The following is a 15305-nucleotide window of genomic DNA, read 5'->3' as shown; positions in this document are numbered from 1 at the left end:
CCATGTACCTATCCAAACTTCTCTTGCATGTTGAAATCGAGTTTGCATGCATCGCTTCTACTGGCATCTCGTTCCACACTCTCACTACCTTATGTGTGACAAAGTTTCCCCTTGTGTTCCCCTTAAACTATCACGTTTCAACCTTAATCCATGACCTCTGGTTGTAGTCCCAGCTAACCTCAGTGGAAAAAACCTGCTTGCATTTACCCTATCTATACCCCTCATAATTTTGTAAATCTCTATCAAATCTCCTCTCGTTCTTCTATATTCTAAGGAATAAAGTTCTAATCTATTCAATCTTTCCTTATAACTTGGGTCCTCCAGACCCAGCAACATCCTTGAGTTTTCTCTGTACTCTTTCAAGCTTATTTATATCTTTCCTGTAGGTAAGTGACCAAAACTACACATAATATTCCAAATTAGGCATCACCAATGTCTTGTACAACTTCAGCATAATATCCCATCTTCTGTACTCAATACTTTGATTTAAGAAGGCCAGTGTGCCAAAAGCTTTCTTTACGACTGTATCTACCTGTGATGCCACTTTCAATGAATTATGGACCTGTATTCCCAGATCCCTTTGTTCTTCCACACTCCTCAGTGCGCTACCGTTCACTGTGTAAGACCTACCCTGGTTGGTCCTACCAAAGTGCAACACCTCACAATTGTCTACATTAAATTTCATCTGCCATTTTTCCAGCTGGTCCAGATCCCGCTACAAGCCATGATAGCCTTCTTAACTGTCTACTACACCCCAAATCTTGATACATCTGCAAATTTGCTGATCCAGTTAACCATATTATCATCCAGATTATTGATACAGATGACAAACAACAATGGACCCAGCACCGATCCCAGCAGCACTTCATGAGTCACAGGACTCCAGTCAGAGAGGCAACCATTTACTACCTCATCTTGGATGCTGAGTGGCTGTACCTTTTTGACCAACCTCCCATACAGGACCTTGTCAAGTGACTCAAAAGTCAGTGTAGACAACGTCCACAGCCTTGCCTTCATCAACTTTCTTGGTAACTTCCTCAAAAAATTCTATACGATTGGTATAGAAAATTATCCAAAGAAACCTTTTCAATATAACCTATTCTCATTCTACTTTCCCTTTCCCCTTTCTTTATGTGCACACAAAAGTGCCTTCCCTTATCATAGCACTGTGTTCAACTTGCTCATCCGCTCTGCAGTTTCTGGTCTCATTGATACATGCTGGAAAACCTCAAAACTGTTGAACACATACATGGTTGAGGCTTCTCCTGACCTTGTCTCCTTGATCTTTGTAATCATTTCACTCATGGTCACATACTCCAGTTCCTCTGGGATTGATCATTTTTGATCAATCTAAATTGACCTGAGGATTGTGAGTACCCTCTAGAACAACTATTTGGGTAATCTTCCCTCCTAATGTGTGGCAGTATCCGAATCTTGGACAATTGATGATCAGTTCCGAGCTGAAGTTCCTTGTTGTAAATCTTCATATGGGGTTACCATGAATCCCAGTTGTTTCCATCAACTCCTACATGCTGCAAATCCAGCATATCAGTTGCTCTTCCATGCAACTGTTTTGTTTAATTCTGTTTTTGTAATCCTAACATCAGTGATGTTCTTTTCACACTAAAGTTCTTACTTATTGGTGCTGCATTCTGAAGACGGTGTGCTTTCAGCTAGTCCCACAGATAGGCTTTTTTGTATTACCCATTTTCAGTTAACAGCTTGGGAGACTGAAGGCTACTTGTTTACACACTTTGTATCTCTGTAGTTTAAAATTGCAAGATTAATAGAAGTTGGTTGTAAACAAATGTTTCAAAATGAAGACATTCCTTTACTCACCAACGTACATGCCATGAATGCTGCAAATAAAAAAAAGATGCAATTTGCCCAGGATTAAAATTGGGGAAAGTATTTTTCTCTGAAAATGTATTTGGGAACATTACTGTCTTTATATATTAGGTCCTCGAATATGCTTTTTCTTTGTGCCTGCAGATATCCGAGCAGCCAGGGACCAGATGTCCACAGTGAATATTCCTTTTCCTTCACTACCTTTGCCAGAAGCTCCACCTCGGACTGTGTTTAGTCAGGCACCATCGGTCTGCTCGTCCACTTCATTCAATGGTAATGTTATGTCACCACAGCATCCTAGCAACTTCTATAGTGGCATGGTTGGCCAACAGCATCCATTTTATAACCGGGTAAGCAAACTACTGCATTATTTAACTGGACTAGATCTAGAGTGAACACAGACTTTTTAAGATTATCTTTCATGACACCAACATTCCATATTGCCATTCCGTCATTTTTAATTTGTAACCAAGTTGTGTCTTGTTTTAAGTTTAGTTTATTGTGAAGCAAGGTTTGGGAAGCAGTCATATTGTTGACAATTTGCTGTCATGTCATATGTTTTGTGTTTTTTTTCCTTTATGACCATTTAATTTTCATAATTTTTTTTCACCTGTTCCTTTTCCATAGCCATATTTTGCCCCTCATATTTGTTATCTGCCAAGGCAATGTTTTGGCAGTTTGCAGCATCCCATCTCACGTTCATCAACCAAATCCAGTTTCTCAAGGGAACAGAACAGTTATCTAGTAAGTATTACAAAAGGGGAAGAATGAATATTGTTGTATTGATATATGGAACATATTTTGTAAATCATTTAAATTTATTATCAAACTTTATTACTCTGGTATGTGATAGAACTGTATTATTTCCAAATATTAAGAAAGTAGTAATTTTAAAGTTATTGCTTAGACTCTTTATTAATTCCTGCCAGTGCAGTATCTCAGCAATACCAGCTTGCTTTGCTTCTTGGAAATTTCTCACTACCTCCTGAATTTTAAGTTTGCATGTAAACTTATTGTGATATTTTTTTCTAAATCCAGGTAGAATTTTGTATTTTTGTGTCTCCTCTTGGACACCCCACTCTGATTCTGCCTGCTGTGCATCTTTTCATTTCTAATTGCCAGTGAGACGTCAACCAACTTTTGTACTTAGCTCTCCTTCTGAACACACAGCCCTCCACTCTCTCTGCACCAATCCTAACCTTGCCATCAAACCTGCAGACACAGGGGAATACTATTGTAGTGTGGCAGACTGAGCTGTACCTTGCTGAAGCCAGGCAGGAACACTCGACACCTCCTCTTATCCCTTGAAAATGATCCCACTCTGGGCTATCAGAAAATTGTCTCCGACACCATCACTAACCTTGTCAACTCTGGAGAACTGCCATTGGACTCAGTTCCCTTACCTTGCACTGCCTGTTTCTACCTCCTTCCCAAGATGTACAAACCTTACTGTCCAGGTAGGCCCATTGTTTCTGCCTGTTCCTGTCCCACTGAACTTTTGTCCGCATACCTCAACTCCATTCTATCCTTCTTGGTTCAGTCAGTTCCCATCTACATCTGTGACACTTAACATGCTCTCTGTCTCCTCAACAATTTTCAATTTCTTCAGCCTGACTGCCCCATTTTCTCCATAGATGTCCAGTCCCTATACACTTTTATCCCCCTTTAAGAAGGCGTTAAAGCTCTTTCTCAACAAAACACCCAACTAGTTCTGTTTCACCACCACCACCACCTTCCATCTGGCAGAACTGGTCCTCACCCTCAACTCCTCTCACTTTCTCCAAACTCGAGGGGTAGCCGGGGCAACACATGGGTCCAAGCTGGGCCTGCCTTTTCATTGACTATGTAGAACAGTCCAAGTTCCAAGCCTTCCCTGATAATGCTCCCCGACTCTTCCTACACTACCTTGACGACTGCATTGATGCTGCATCACGCACCCATGCTGAGCTTGTCAATTTCATCAACTTTGCCTCCAAATTCTACCCTGTCTTTAAATTCACATTTCATTTCTGACACCTCACTCCCCTTTCTTGACCTTTGTCTCCATCTCTGGAGACAAACTGTCTTCTGATATCTTTTATAAACTTACTGATTTCTATGGCTATTTGACTGTACCCCTTGCCACCCTGTCTTCCGCAAAAATGCTATTTCCTCTTCTCAGTTTCTTCATCTCTGCCACATCTATACCCAGGATTAGGTTTTCTTTTCCAGGATTTCAGAGATGTCCTCCTTCTTCAAAGAATGGGTTTCCTATCCTCTGCCATTGATTTTTACCCTCCCCCACATCTCCAATTCCCAGACATGCGCGCTCATTCCACCTCTCCACCGTCTTAAAAGGGATCGTTCCTCTTGTTCTCACCTACCACTTCATGAGCCTCCACATCCAACACATCATTCTTCATCCTCCCATCAAATGCATCTTTACCTTTCTCCTCCCCTCCATCCCTCTCTCAGCTTTCCACAGGAATTGCTCCCTCCATGATTCCTTTGTCCATTTTTCCTCCGTACTAATCTCCCCCTGGCATAAATCCTTGCAATGCAGAGGACAGAAATACTGCACCTCCCCTCCTCTCATACCTCTATTCAGGTCCCTAAACAGTCCTTCCAGGTAAGGTAACACTTCAACTGCAAATCTTTTGAGATAATCTGTGTTATCACGTGCACCAGATACAGCCTCCTCTACCTTGGTGAGACCTGACATAAGTTGGGGGAACCACTTTCTCGAGCACCTTCAATCCATCTGCAAAAAGTGGGATTTTCCAGTGACCAACCATTATAATTCCTATCCTCATTCCTGTCCTGACACGTTGGTCCACGACCTCCTCTTTTGCCATGATAAGGCCACCCTCAGGGTGGAAGAGCAACATCTCATATTCTATTTAGGTAGCCACCAACCTGATAGCATGAACAACTAATTTCTCCAACTTCCAGTAATTTATTTTCCCTCCCTCTTATATTCCCCACTCTGGCCTTGCTGGCACTCTTCTCCTTGCCTGTCTGTCACTTCCTCCTTCTCTAACCCTTCACCTTTCCCACCCACCTGACTTTACCTATCACCTTCAAACTTGTCCTCCTTCCCTCCCTCTACCTTTTTATACTGGCAGCTTCCTCCTTCCTTTCCAGTCCTGAAGAAGAGTCTCTGTTCGAAACAACATCAACTGTTTATTCATTTCCATAGATGCTGCCTGACCTACTGAGTTCCTCCAGCATTTTGTGTGTGTTGCTCTGGATTTCTAGCATCTGCAGAGTCTTGTGTTTTGTGTTTTTATTCGGTGCTGAAGTTGTTCCCTCCTTTATACTTAAGCTAAAACGGTTTACCTTTATCAAACAGTACAATATGTTTCTTTTTTTAAACTTAAATTTTTTTGTTTAGGCAACATAAATTACATCTGTTTAAAAATCTGAAGTGGATTGTCAATGATAATGCTGAACTTTTGGTTTGTGATTTGCTGTATCCCTTTGTAAACTAACATTTCAAGCACATCCAGGTCATGCAATAGGACCCCAATTACTCTTTGTGAAACAAGGAGTACCAAATTTGAATGGAATATATAAATTGAATAAGAGTCAAGTGGCAAGGTGTAGCCACCAAAGATTAACTTTCAGTGATCGGAACAACAAGTCATTGTGGGTCATTAAGATTCCAAAAATCAGAATGCATGGCCACTACAGTGTCATCTTGATCACTTCAAAATCTGTGTTGGGATTTTGTGTTTTCCTTCATTTGTGACCATGGTTTTATCATGCAATAGCCATATGTGAATTTATTATTTTAGGAGAATTTGTACCCTTTTTTTTCCCAATGTGTTGCACGAAAAGCAATTGCAAGGGTGTGTGGAACAGAAATATTCAGTTTACTGATCAGGGTATAATGTACGAGGTGTACGTATTTTGTTTTTGATTTGTGTGTATACCCAAAATGATTTTCTTCTTGTCAGAAAGTGATCAAGGAGGCTGCTGATGAGGGGCTTCCTTCCCCTACAGATACCTCACTGGTAATGAGTAGTTAGATGGTGTGGAGTTGTAGCATATTAATGCTTTTCCACTATGAAATATCAGACTAATTAGAAAAAGTCACTTTGAACAATATTTTCCTCTCTTCTTTTGACTGTATCTGGTATGATGTATGTGGTTGCAGTGTTGGCCATATGTAGTTAAGTAGTTGATCAGTTTTGAGTTGCTTCAAGTTAGCTCATAGAACTAGACATCATTTAAAATAGCTTTTTAATAAAAATACAATTGTGTTGTAGTTATTGATTAATTATTACTTGGTTAGAATTTAATTTGATTTTCTTTTGTTCATTTGTGAGTATCAATTACATAAGTATTAACCTTGTGGATTACAATACAGAAAATTGCAAAATACCACATTAACGACATCTGTGGCGAAAGAAACATTGTTAACATTTTAGAGGATTGATAGACTTTTGTCAGAACTGGGGAAAGTTTGAAATAAAATGAGGGTCATGTTGCAGAGGAAGTAGGTGAATAGCAGATAAGGCTGGGAGTAGTGAATGACTTGAAACTGTTGCTGTTAGACCACTCTCTCCCAACAGCTCTCTGCTCCCCGCTCCACCAAGGAAAGACAGTGTTGCTTCCTAGTGACTTATTTAGCTTCATTGGAATAGAGTTGTGTGCCCCAGAAATTGTCCTTCAGCTCTCCCCATTTTACTGACCTTTCTGCCCATCTATACTAATCCCATTTGCTCACATTTGGATTGTATCCTTCTATGCCTTGCCTAGTTAAGTGTCTGTTTAAATGCCTTTAAATGTGATTTTCATATCTGATTCGATCACCTCCTCTGAAACTGTATTCCAGCTATCAACAACTCTCTGTGTAGATAGGTAAATTACCCTTCAAATCTTCAAATTCATTTTCAAAGTAAATTTATTATCAAAGTACGTGTAAGGTTGTTATAACCAGGGGTGGTAATGGGAACAGGCTCCCACTACTTATTGGCAACACGAGTGAATCTGTAGATGCTGGAAATAAAAGAAAACACAAAATGCTGGCAGAACTCAGCAGGCCAGACAGCATCTATGGGAGAGAAGATCTGAACTTCTTCAGTGTAGGTATCACTGGAAGAGGCTTGAGAGAACCCATTACTTATTAAATGCTCCCGATAGCATGCGCCTCTTTATAGCCTATGAAATCCGGCTTAGCTACTAAACCCGGCAGAACCATTTCTACTGACAGGAGAAGGGACAAAGGCAGGTTACTGGCACCTTAAAAACCAGTCGCTTTGGGTAGATGAGGCCCGTCAGCCGTGGCTGGCAGCTCATCTAGGAGAAGGAAATCTTTGATCTCAAACCTTTACTACCTTGTGGCTACACCCACTTGGGGGGTGGGGGGTGGGCGCTTCAGAAGTAACCCTGAGGGAAGTTCTGGAGCTGGAGTCCCTAAGGCATACATTTGAGTACAATAATGACTGGCAACTCCTGAAACTATATTGATCTGTGCTGTTCCTTTGGGTTCATCAGATGTGTGGAGAGGGAGAGCTTGCGAGATGGGCAACAGTTCACTCTCCATATTGTACTGCGCAGGTTTGCATATCTAGGCAGTTAGGACGCAATATCCATGGTCAACTCTGATAATATTGTGCATATTATTCTGTACTTTATTATATTTACTATTATTATTGCTAAGTGTGTTTTTAAATTTTGCTGCTGTAAGGAAATAATTTCTCACTCGGGATCAGTAAAGTACTTACTATTATTATTATTTTATAATGTATATAGAAATGAGACATTTCTTCAAACCAGAGTGTCAAGCAAAGTAGTACACTTAACACACATTATACACTATAACTTATGAAGGTGAGGATAAAATCTACTGATGAGTCACACATAAGTAAGGAACTGCGCTAATATAAATAAACGTCCGGAACAAATTAACCAGTAGCATTCGAATACGATGCAGCCACAAACTGGACTGCACTGACAGTCATTGATTCATCCTGCTGTTATCTCCCTGAACTTATTTCTTCTGACATTGATTCTATCTTTTCTCCTCCGGTCCAGACTCTTCCTACCCTATACACATGACACTTGTGATGTCTGCCACCACTTCGACTGTTTCAAATCCACTGGTTCCAGCAGACCCATCTTTACCATGGATGTTCAATTCTTATACACCTCTGTTCTCTTTGTTACTCCCTGGTTTACGTTTCTGTTCCCATCAACCATTCCCAATCATGTTGCTCTTTTCCCTTACAGCTTTAGGCAATGAATATTTATTATTTTACCTTTTTCTTTCCTACCATCCAGGAACTCGAGCTGTCCTTCCACGTGAAACAGCAGTTCACTTATACTTCCACTATGGTGTTGTGCATTCTGTGTTTACATTGGGTGACCACTTTGCATTCGTTCCACAGGAACAACCCTGACCTTCCTATTGCTTTCCACTATTTCTTCAAATTCTCAATCTGACCTAATTGGTCTGTGGCCACTTGTACTGTAGGTACAAGTTCCTTCCCAGTTCTGACAGAGACTTTAACTTGAAGCATTAACTTTCTTTCTCTTCCCACAGATGTAGCTTGATCTGTTGAGTATTACCAGCATTTTTTGTTTTTATTTCAGATCTCCAGCATCTGCATTTTTTTAAATTTTCATTGAAATGTTACCTTGTCCCCATTAAAACCACTCTGCCTTTTGCTCCATGTATGTCTGATCTCTTGCATTAAGTCATTGTATCACTTACAGCTGCTGGCTGAGGACACCAATTCAGTCTTAAATCTTTTTTGGTTTCTTAATTTTACCCATAAGGTTCCAACTGTCTGGTTATCACTCCTCACATCTGTAAAGTTCTTACAGATTCTTTTTCCTTATTGTGGATCCTGTATTCTGGTATATTCAGTTTCCAGTTTTGACTATTGAACTCGTAATGCAGTGTTTGGTAATTTATTATCAATTGATTTTGTTTTCAAAATAAGCTCGGGGTCACAGTTGCTTGCTTTTATGGGGTTTTAAATAATTTGTGCACATTGGCTTAATTATTTTTGAATATTGATATATTATGAATTCGGAGTGTGGCAATGGTGTGTTCAAAATCTTTATTAGGATACATTTTATGGACATTGAAAGGAAAATATTGAACTACAGTAGTTACAAGAGCTGGGAAGTTAGCATTATTGTAGCATCCGATTGTGATTAGGATGTATTACCAATGCTTGGGTGAGGTAAATAAAGCACTGTAATAGATAATTTGATGTTATTCAAAAACAAATCATTACATCTATAGCTAATGTATGCCCAGTAATGCAAGAAAATTTGTGAATATTAGGGTAAGAGCAGGATAACCTATTAAGATTAATCAGCAATCATAATGCAGTTTCACACTGTAAGACCAAGCTGGTGACAAATGTACCAAGAGGTCAACATTATTTGTGTAGTGCTCTAGTACAAATTCCTGACTTTAGGAATGTTGAGTGTGAAAATTCTGTAATAGGTATTAAAATTGTCCGTTTAAGTATATTGAAATATATTGCCATTATTTATATAGCTCTGCAAGTCAAGGTTAAAGCTTTAATTTTTCCAAAAATCCATTGACATTGGCTGAAATTTTTGCATCTTCCTTCCTTTTTCTGATTTTGATCTCCCTCCTTTTAACAAATGATTTAGCATGTTATTTTGTCCACATAATGGAATATTCCACTTGCTGACTGGAATAATACTTATAATAAGAACAGATATTTTTCTTCTATTCCTCCAATGTAATTCTGTTTGTCAGCAACAGAATTGGGAAGTTTGTGAAGGCTCCCTTATTCCTTGCATCTGCTTCTATCAGAGTTGTTGGTCACTTTCATCCAACTGATAGTCTGCTCTTGTGTCTATGCAACTACTGAAGGGTTTGCAAAAGATGGATACACTGTCCAACTATCTGCCCCTCTGGACGTACTTGGTCCACACCCATGATGATCCTGTCTCTGCTGCCTCAGCTACTGCCCTGCTGGGTGTCTTGATCTCTCTTCTATAAAATGGCATAGTACTTGCGTATAACCTACTCACATCCTCCCGTCTACTTTAAATCATCTCTAGATTACTTATAATACCTAATACAATGTAAATGCTATTTAAATAGTTTTTATGCTGCATTGTTAGGGAATAATAGCAAGAAAAAATGTCTGTACATGTTCAGTACAGATGGAACCATCGTAGCTCTTCTGGGAATGCTGATGCCGCCTCGGCATTAGCCGATCCCGATTCTCCTGTGATCCTCAAGCTCTTGAGGCACATAGCTAGCCAGCCATCCCTTACAAGCCTTAAGCTCCTTCCTCTTGCTCACAACACAAGTAAGGAACGAATGAGACACGAGGCGAACAATGCTCGACCTCCGGGTTTTCCCGATCCGTGGTTGGTTGAATCCACTCATGCGGAACCCGCGGATAAGGAGGGCCGACTCTACATATTTATTTGCTTATATAGAGCTTCTTAATTATTATTTTCTGTCTGTTCAAATTGGTTTCCAAAGACATGAATTCTTTCATACTCTGTCAAATCAAGATTTTGTGATTTTAAAAGTGGCCTGAAAATTTTGTAGGAAAGTTACTTCAAATGTAGTAAATCATCTTAAGGAAGGATGATAGAGATCTTAATGTCTGTAAATATAATATAATAATTAAATATTTTGTTGGTCAGCAGTTGTTTACTATTATTATTGTACAGGTTCTACTTGGATTAATTTCCACATGTATTAGTGCTTGTGAATGTACTTTGTTCATTGAACTACTCCATCTTTCAGACATGAACTTAATGTACAACCACTTCAGTAAATCTGTAATTTCTTGGGCATTTTTGTTTTTAATTTACATTTGGCATTATTCTTTTGCTGTACATTAGTAAAGTTAAGTGCTAAGGGGGCTGACTCTTAACAAAGCCATAGTATTTTGATATCTTTCAGAAATTGACTTTTCTTAACTCTTTTTTGTTTAGTGATTTAAAGAAATAAGTTTGAAGTGCTTTTCATATACCCAAAGCACATTTTTCTGTAGAATGACAGGCAGTATGTCACTAGATGTTACAGAATGAAATGATAATTAATTGCAAACTTCCATGTTGAATGAATTAGCAAGCCAATGCTGAATGAAAATCATTTGGATTATCTTGTAGTCAATTTCTTCTTCTCTTGTGTAGTTTTTTTTACAGATTTTACCTTTTACTTTTTGTTTTCTCCTACGCAGCTTAAATTAGAACAGGTACAAAAACAACCCTGTGTACTCTTGGAATGAATGATTCATGAAGCTGCTACCTTTGTTACTGAATTATTAACAATTTGTGTTATGCTGCCTTACTAACTATAAGACTGCTTGCAGATCAGATTAACAAGCATTTTGCATGTTATGTGATTTTTTTTTTCTTTTTGTTAGTGCTTCAACATGTTGGTAATTCACAATTGTAATTTAAAACAAATGAATTGAAAACATTAACTATAAACTACAAATTTTCACAATATAGATTTGAATGATCTATATGATCTACAGCACAATAGAATGATCTATTTCATTCTGTAATATACATTTCAACAAAGGACACAAAAATCTCAAACCATAAGTGCTCTATTATCTGTATGTTGTACACATTGTTGGTCATTATTGACTTGTGATATTGCTTATTATGCTATTTTTGATGATTAAAGTATATTCAGTCTAGTGGATATGGGCTGTCTCTCCTAATTCAAACCAAATTGCTAATTGGAGCTGTTCAAAGATGGCAGTTGATTGATTTTTTTTTGGAAGAATTTGGGGAATTAGAAGACTTGATTGGGTGCTTTTATTTCATGTTGTGGTAGCACAAGTAATATAGATTGCAGAGAGTAAGCCACTCATTTCTCGGCTTTATATGTGCATGGCTGGAGAAAATGAATTTGGCAAGGGATGTTGATGTGTGTATTTGTCAAGAAAAAATAGCTTACTGTTATATATTATGCATATGCTTGGGCATGAGATTGGCCAGTTTTTTTTTTGCTTGGAGCTTGATGACCATAAAGACCAGCATTTTTTTGTGCGTGCGTGTGCATTTGCAAAACAGACATTTTCTAAATGTCTTGCTATGATGATTGTTAGAGCTGTATAGTGTTCTTTCAAATACTGCTGGACATCTGAATGGATGAAACAGGTAAGTGTAGCAGTTTTTAAAAAAAAAGACATAGAGCACAAAATTATGCTAGTATTGTGTATTTCTGTTGTGTTGAATTAGTTTGTACTCTTGCCACTTCAGTGAAAAGTATTATCAATGTTGCCATTCTTCAAACACAGTTGAAGCATGAAATTATGGAAAATATCTTTCATATTTATCAAGATGTAGTTAGTATATCAAGACAAGTGGAGACCAGCACTAAGAAACTGATACTTTTTGGTTTTCAAGTAGTTAATGTCAGCTTTGAGAATCTGAGATAATTTGGACATTAATCCAAAAGCAAAATATCACAGATGTCAGAAATCAGAAAATGAAGTAGAAAATTAAAAACACTGAGGACATTATAATTCTCTGTATATTTCACAAAAGAGTAACAGTATGAACTTTCTCAATACCTGACTAATTTTGTTCTTTGCAAATCTAAAATATGAGCAGTTTGCTGATGTTTACTACTTGGTAATGAGAGCTTTCTCAGCACTGTTAAAATTGAAAGAAGCTAGAAGTGTTCGAAAGGAAACTTTCAGTGTGCTTTGCTGATGGATTTTGAGTACCGATTAGGGAATAGTGGTAAAGCATTTATTTTAATACACTTAATTTACTGTCCTTCAGGCATTCACACATTAATTTGGTCTAATGAAAGCTATGTTGTTTTAATGCATTTTATTCATTATAATTTTAGGTTAAATGAGTATTCTTATCAAAAGGTTTATAAAACTTAGTTAAGAAATTTCAAGTAATTAAAATTCTTTTCATTATTCATACTTACTGAGCTGTTTAGAAATTTGACAGTTTACAGAGTTCACCCTTTAAACATGTTTCACTATCTGAGCCTTTCTAAGGACTCGCCTCCAGATTTGGTTTTCATTTCCTCCCGTATGCAAATCTGTACTTAGAATTAGGGAGGAAACTTGAAACTTCAACCTGGAAATGCACAGCTGATAACTAAAGCAATACTGTATTGTACTCTTGTCAGATAAAAAGAGATTGTTTAAAACTGCTGTAAACGTTAAATTGCACATTTTGATGTTTTCTTTTCCAATAGGTGGCAAATTCTATTGTAGCAGCTTGTTCTGCTGCTCCACTCAGTTCAATGAATGTGGATGCTATTTGTGAAAAACTTCGACAATTGGAAGGAATTGACCAAGCCATGCTCCTTCAGTACATTTGCACTATCAAAAAGGTAGGAATTGTATATTGTTCAATGTCCTTGAAGTTAGATTCAGCTTCTCATTGGGCTGAGTCTCCTTCTCATGTCTTTATCAGAGATAAGTGTTTAAACCTCATTGCAGATGATTCCATTTAATGGTATTTGTGCTTGTAATTGAGGAATCTGTTATACAAACTTCCTCATAGTATTGCATTCACTTGAATGAGTATTTGGATTTTTCCATGTGTTGTGTACCCGTGGGTATCTTGTACTTGTCACGTGACTGGGGTTGAAGCTATACTGGACTTAAGGTAGTGGTCTTGTGATGGTGGAGTGATGTCATTTTCCCGCCAGTAGAGGTCATGTGACAGGTTTTTTTTACAGGGTATAAAAGGAGGACCCCCCCCCCCCCCCGTGAGGAGGGGCAGTTCATGGCTGGATTTGCCATTTCAACTCCATGCTACTGCGTGGTCCAATATTATGACACAGTTTGGTTGAAAGATGGAGTTTTATTTAATGCCTAAAGTTTAAAAGGTCATTGCCGTCAGTTTCTTTATAATACTGCCAGTTAAAAATCAGTGGAGAGTGAAGATCAGAGTTAGGGAGCTAAAAGATCGAGGAAAGTCGATTTCGATGGTGAAACAGGTTGGACCTTGTTTGATCCTCATTTGGAAGGAATTCGTTGGCTGTCCCCATGTTAATCCCTGCGAAATATAGCAGAAAGGATTGGGTACAGTGTTGTAAAGGAAAGGTCAGCGCCTTTAAGCTGTTTCATTTTCATCTTCGTAAATTCTCCGGGAAAAGTATAGTTCGACTGGGAACCACAGCAACACAACGTGAAAGAGAAGAATTTAAATCGTCTAAAAAGTCTCTCCTTTAATGGACTGTAAGCATTTTGAACTTTTGCAGTACTATGAAGAACTGTTTTTGTAACATCGCTTTAAGAACTGTTTTCACTTTATTCCTTTAAGAACTGTTTAAGCTGCCGCACAGCAGCTGATTTCCGGTTACGTTATTGGTTTGTTTACTTTTGGGGGATCGTTTTTCAGTGTTTAATAAATGTTCTATTTGTTAGAAAAACCCCTTCCTCACTTATATATTTATTGTTGCTGAATCCGTAACACATGACACTCATCATTCATTGCCTAACTGATTTCATTGGAAGTTACAGACCTGGTAAGGTGTAGATCTTTCAAATCCAAAGATTTTCCATAGGTTCAAATGAAGAATGCTAACAAAAGCAACTTGATCTTTGTTTCATATAAGAAAGCCGAAAACTTTTCAGCTAGTGACCAAAATAATATTTTGCGCTTGATTTCACATTGTGAGTGCTTTTTAATATTGTTTATTTTACATGTTTAACAGTGCTAGAATGCTGAATGCTTGAACTAATGCATTCCTTTCTAGAAATTTCCTCACAATTTAAGATCTAATGTAATCTTTTACTTAATATTCTGTTCTCTAATGGTATATTCCTCTATCAATACTTTGTATATATTTGATGGTATATCAACATGAAATTGTCTGTCTTATTGTGAATTGTGCCATGAGAATTAGTTAAAATTATTAATTAAAGTTAAGTTTTCATCCTTTTAATCATTTTATATTTGCAATTGTGTAGAATCATTTTATAAGTTATGAATGTATGCAGAAGGAGGAGGGTGTGGAAATATTATTGTCTGCTTAACCTGCACACTTTGAATGCCAGGCTCATAAGTCAGCCATGTAATCTCAGGACAGAAGAGTTCAAAAGAAGTTGAGAATCAGGACCGCAAAGGTAGTAATCTCGGAATTACTGCCTGTGCCACGTGACAGTGAGAATAGGAATAGAATGACGTGGAGGATAAATGTGTGGCTGAGGGATTGGAGCAGGAAGCAGGGATTCATATTTCTGGATCATTGGGACCTCTTTTGGGGCAGATATGACCTGTACAAAAAGGACGGGTTGCATTTGAATCTCAGGGGGACCAATATCCTGGCAGGGAGGTTTGCTAAGACTACTCGGGAGGGTTTAAACTAGAATTGTTGGGGGGTGGGAACAGAACTGAAGAGACTGGGGAAGAGGAGGTTGGCTCACAAATACAGAAAGCTTGTAGACAGTCCGAGAGCAAGGATAGACAGGTGATAGAGAAGGGACGCGCTCAGTCCGACGGTTTGAGATTTGTCTATTTTAACG

At 38.2% G+C, this 15305-nt stretch overlaps 1 protein-coding gene across 2 annotated transcripts in view; it reads left to right on the top strand.

The window, feature by feature from the left end:
• Positions 1-15305, top strand: part of LOC132400696 (kinase D-interacting substrate of 220 kDa-like) — a 95492-nt gene that overhangs the window by 66695 nt on the left and 13492 nt on the right. For both annotated transcript variants that reach the window (XM_059981928.1, XM_059981927.1), the window contains exons 25-27: positions 1993-2198; positions 2476-2592; positions 13025-13162. In XM_059981928.1, coding sequence (XP_059837911.1) covers positions 1993-2198; positions 2476-2592; positions 13025-13162 — 461 coding nt within the window. The remainder of the gene's footprint in view (positions 1-1992; positions 2199-2475; positions 2593-13024; positions 13163-15305) is intronic.

This window comes from Hypanus sabinus, chromosome 10, assembly GCF_030144855.1.
Source record: "Hypanus sabinus isolate sHypSab1 chromosome 10, sHypSab1.hap1, whole genome shotgun sequence".
NCBI classification, from domain to species: Eukaryota; Metazoa; Chordata; class Chondrichthyes; order Myliobatiformes; family Dasyatidae; genus Hypanus; species Hypanus sabinus.
The sequence above is the reverse complement of the archived record's forward strand: the minus strand, read 5'-3'. Positions and strand labels throughout refer to the sequence as shown.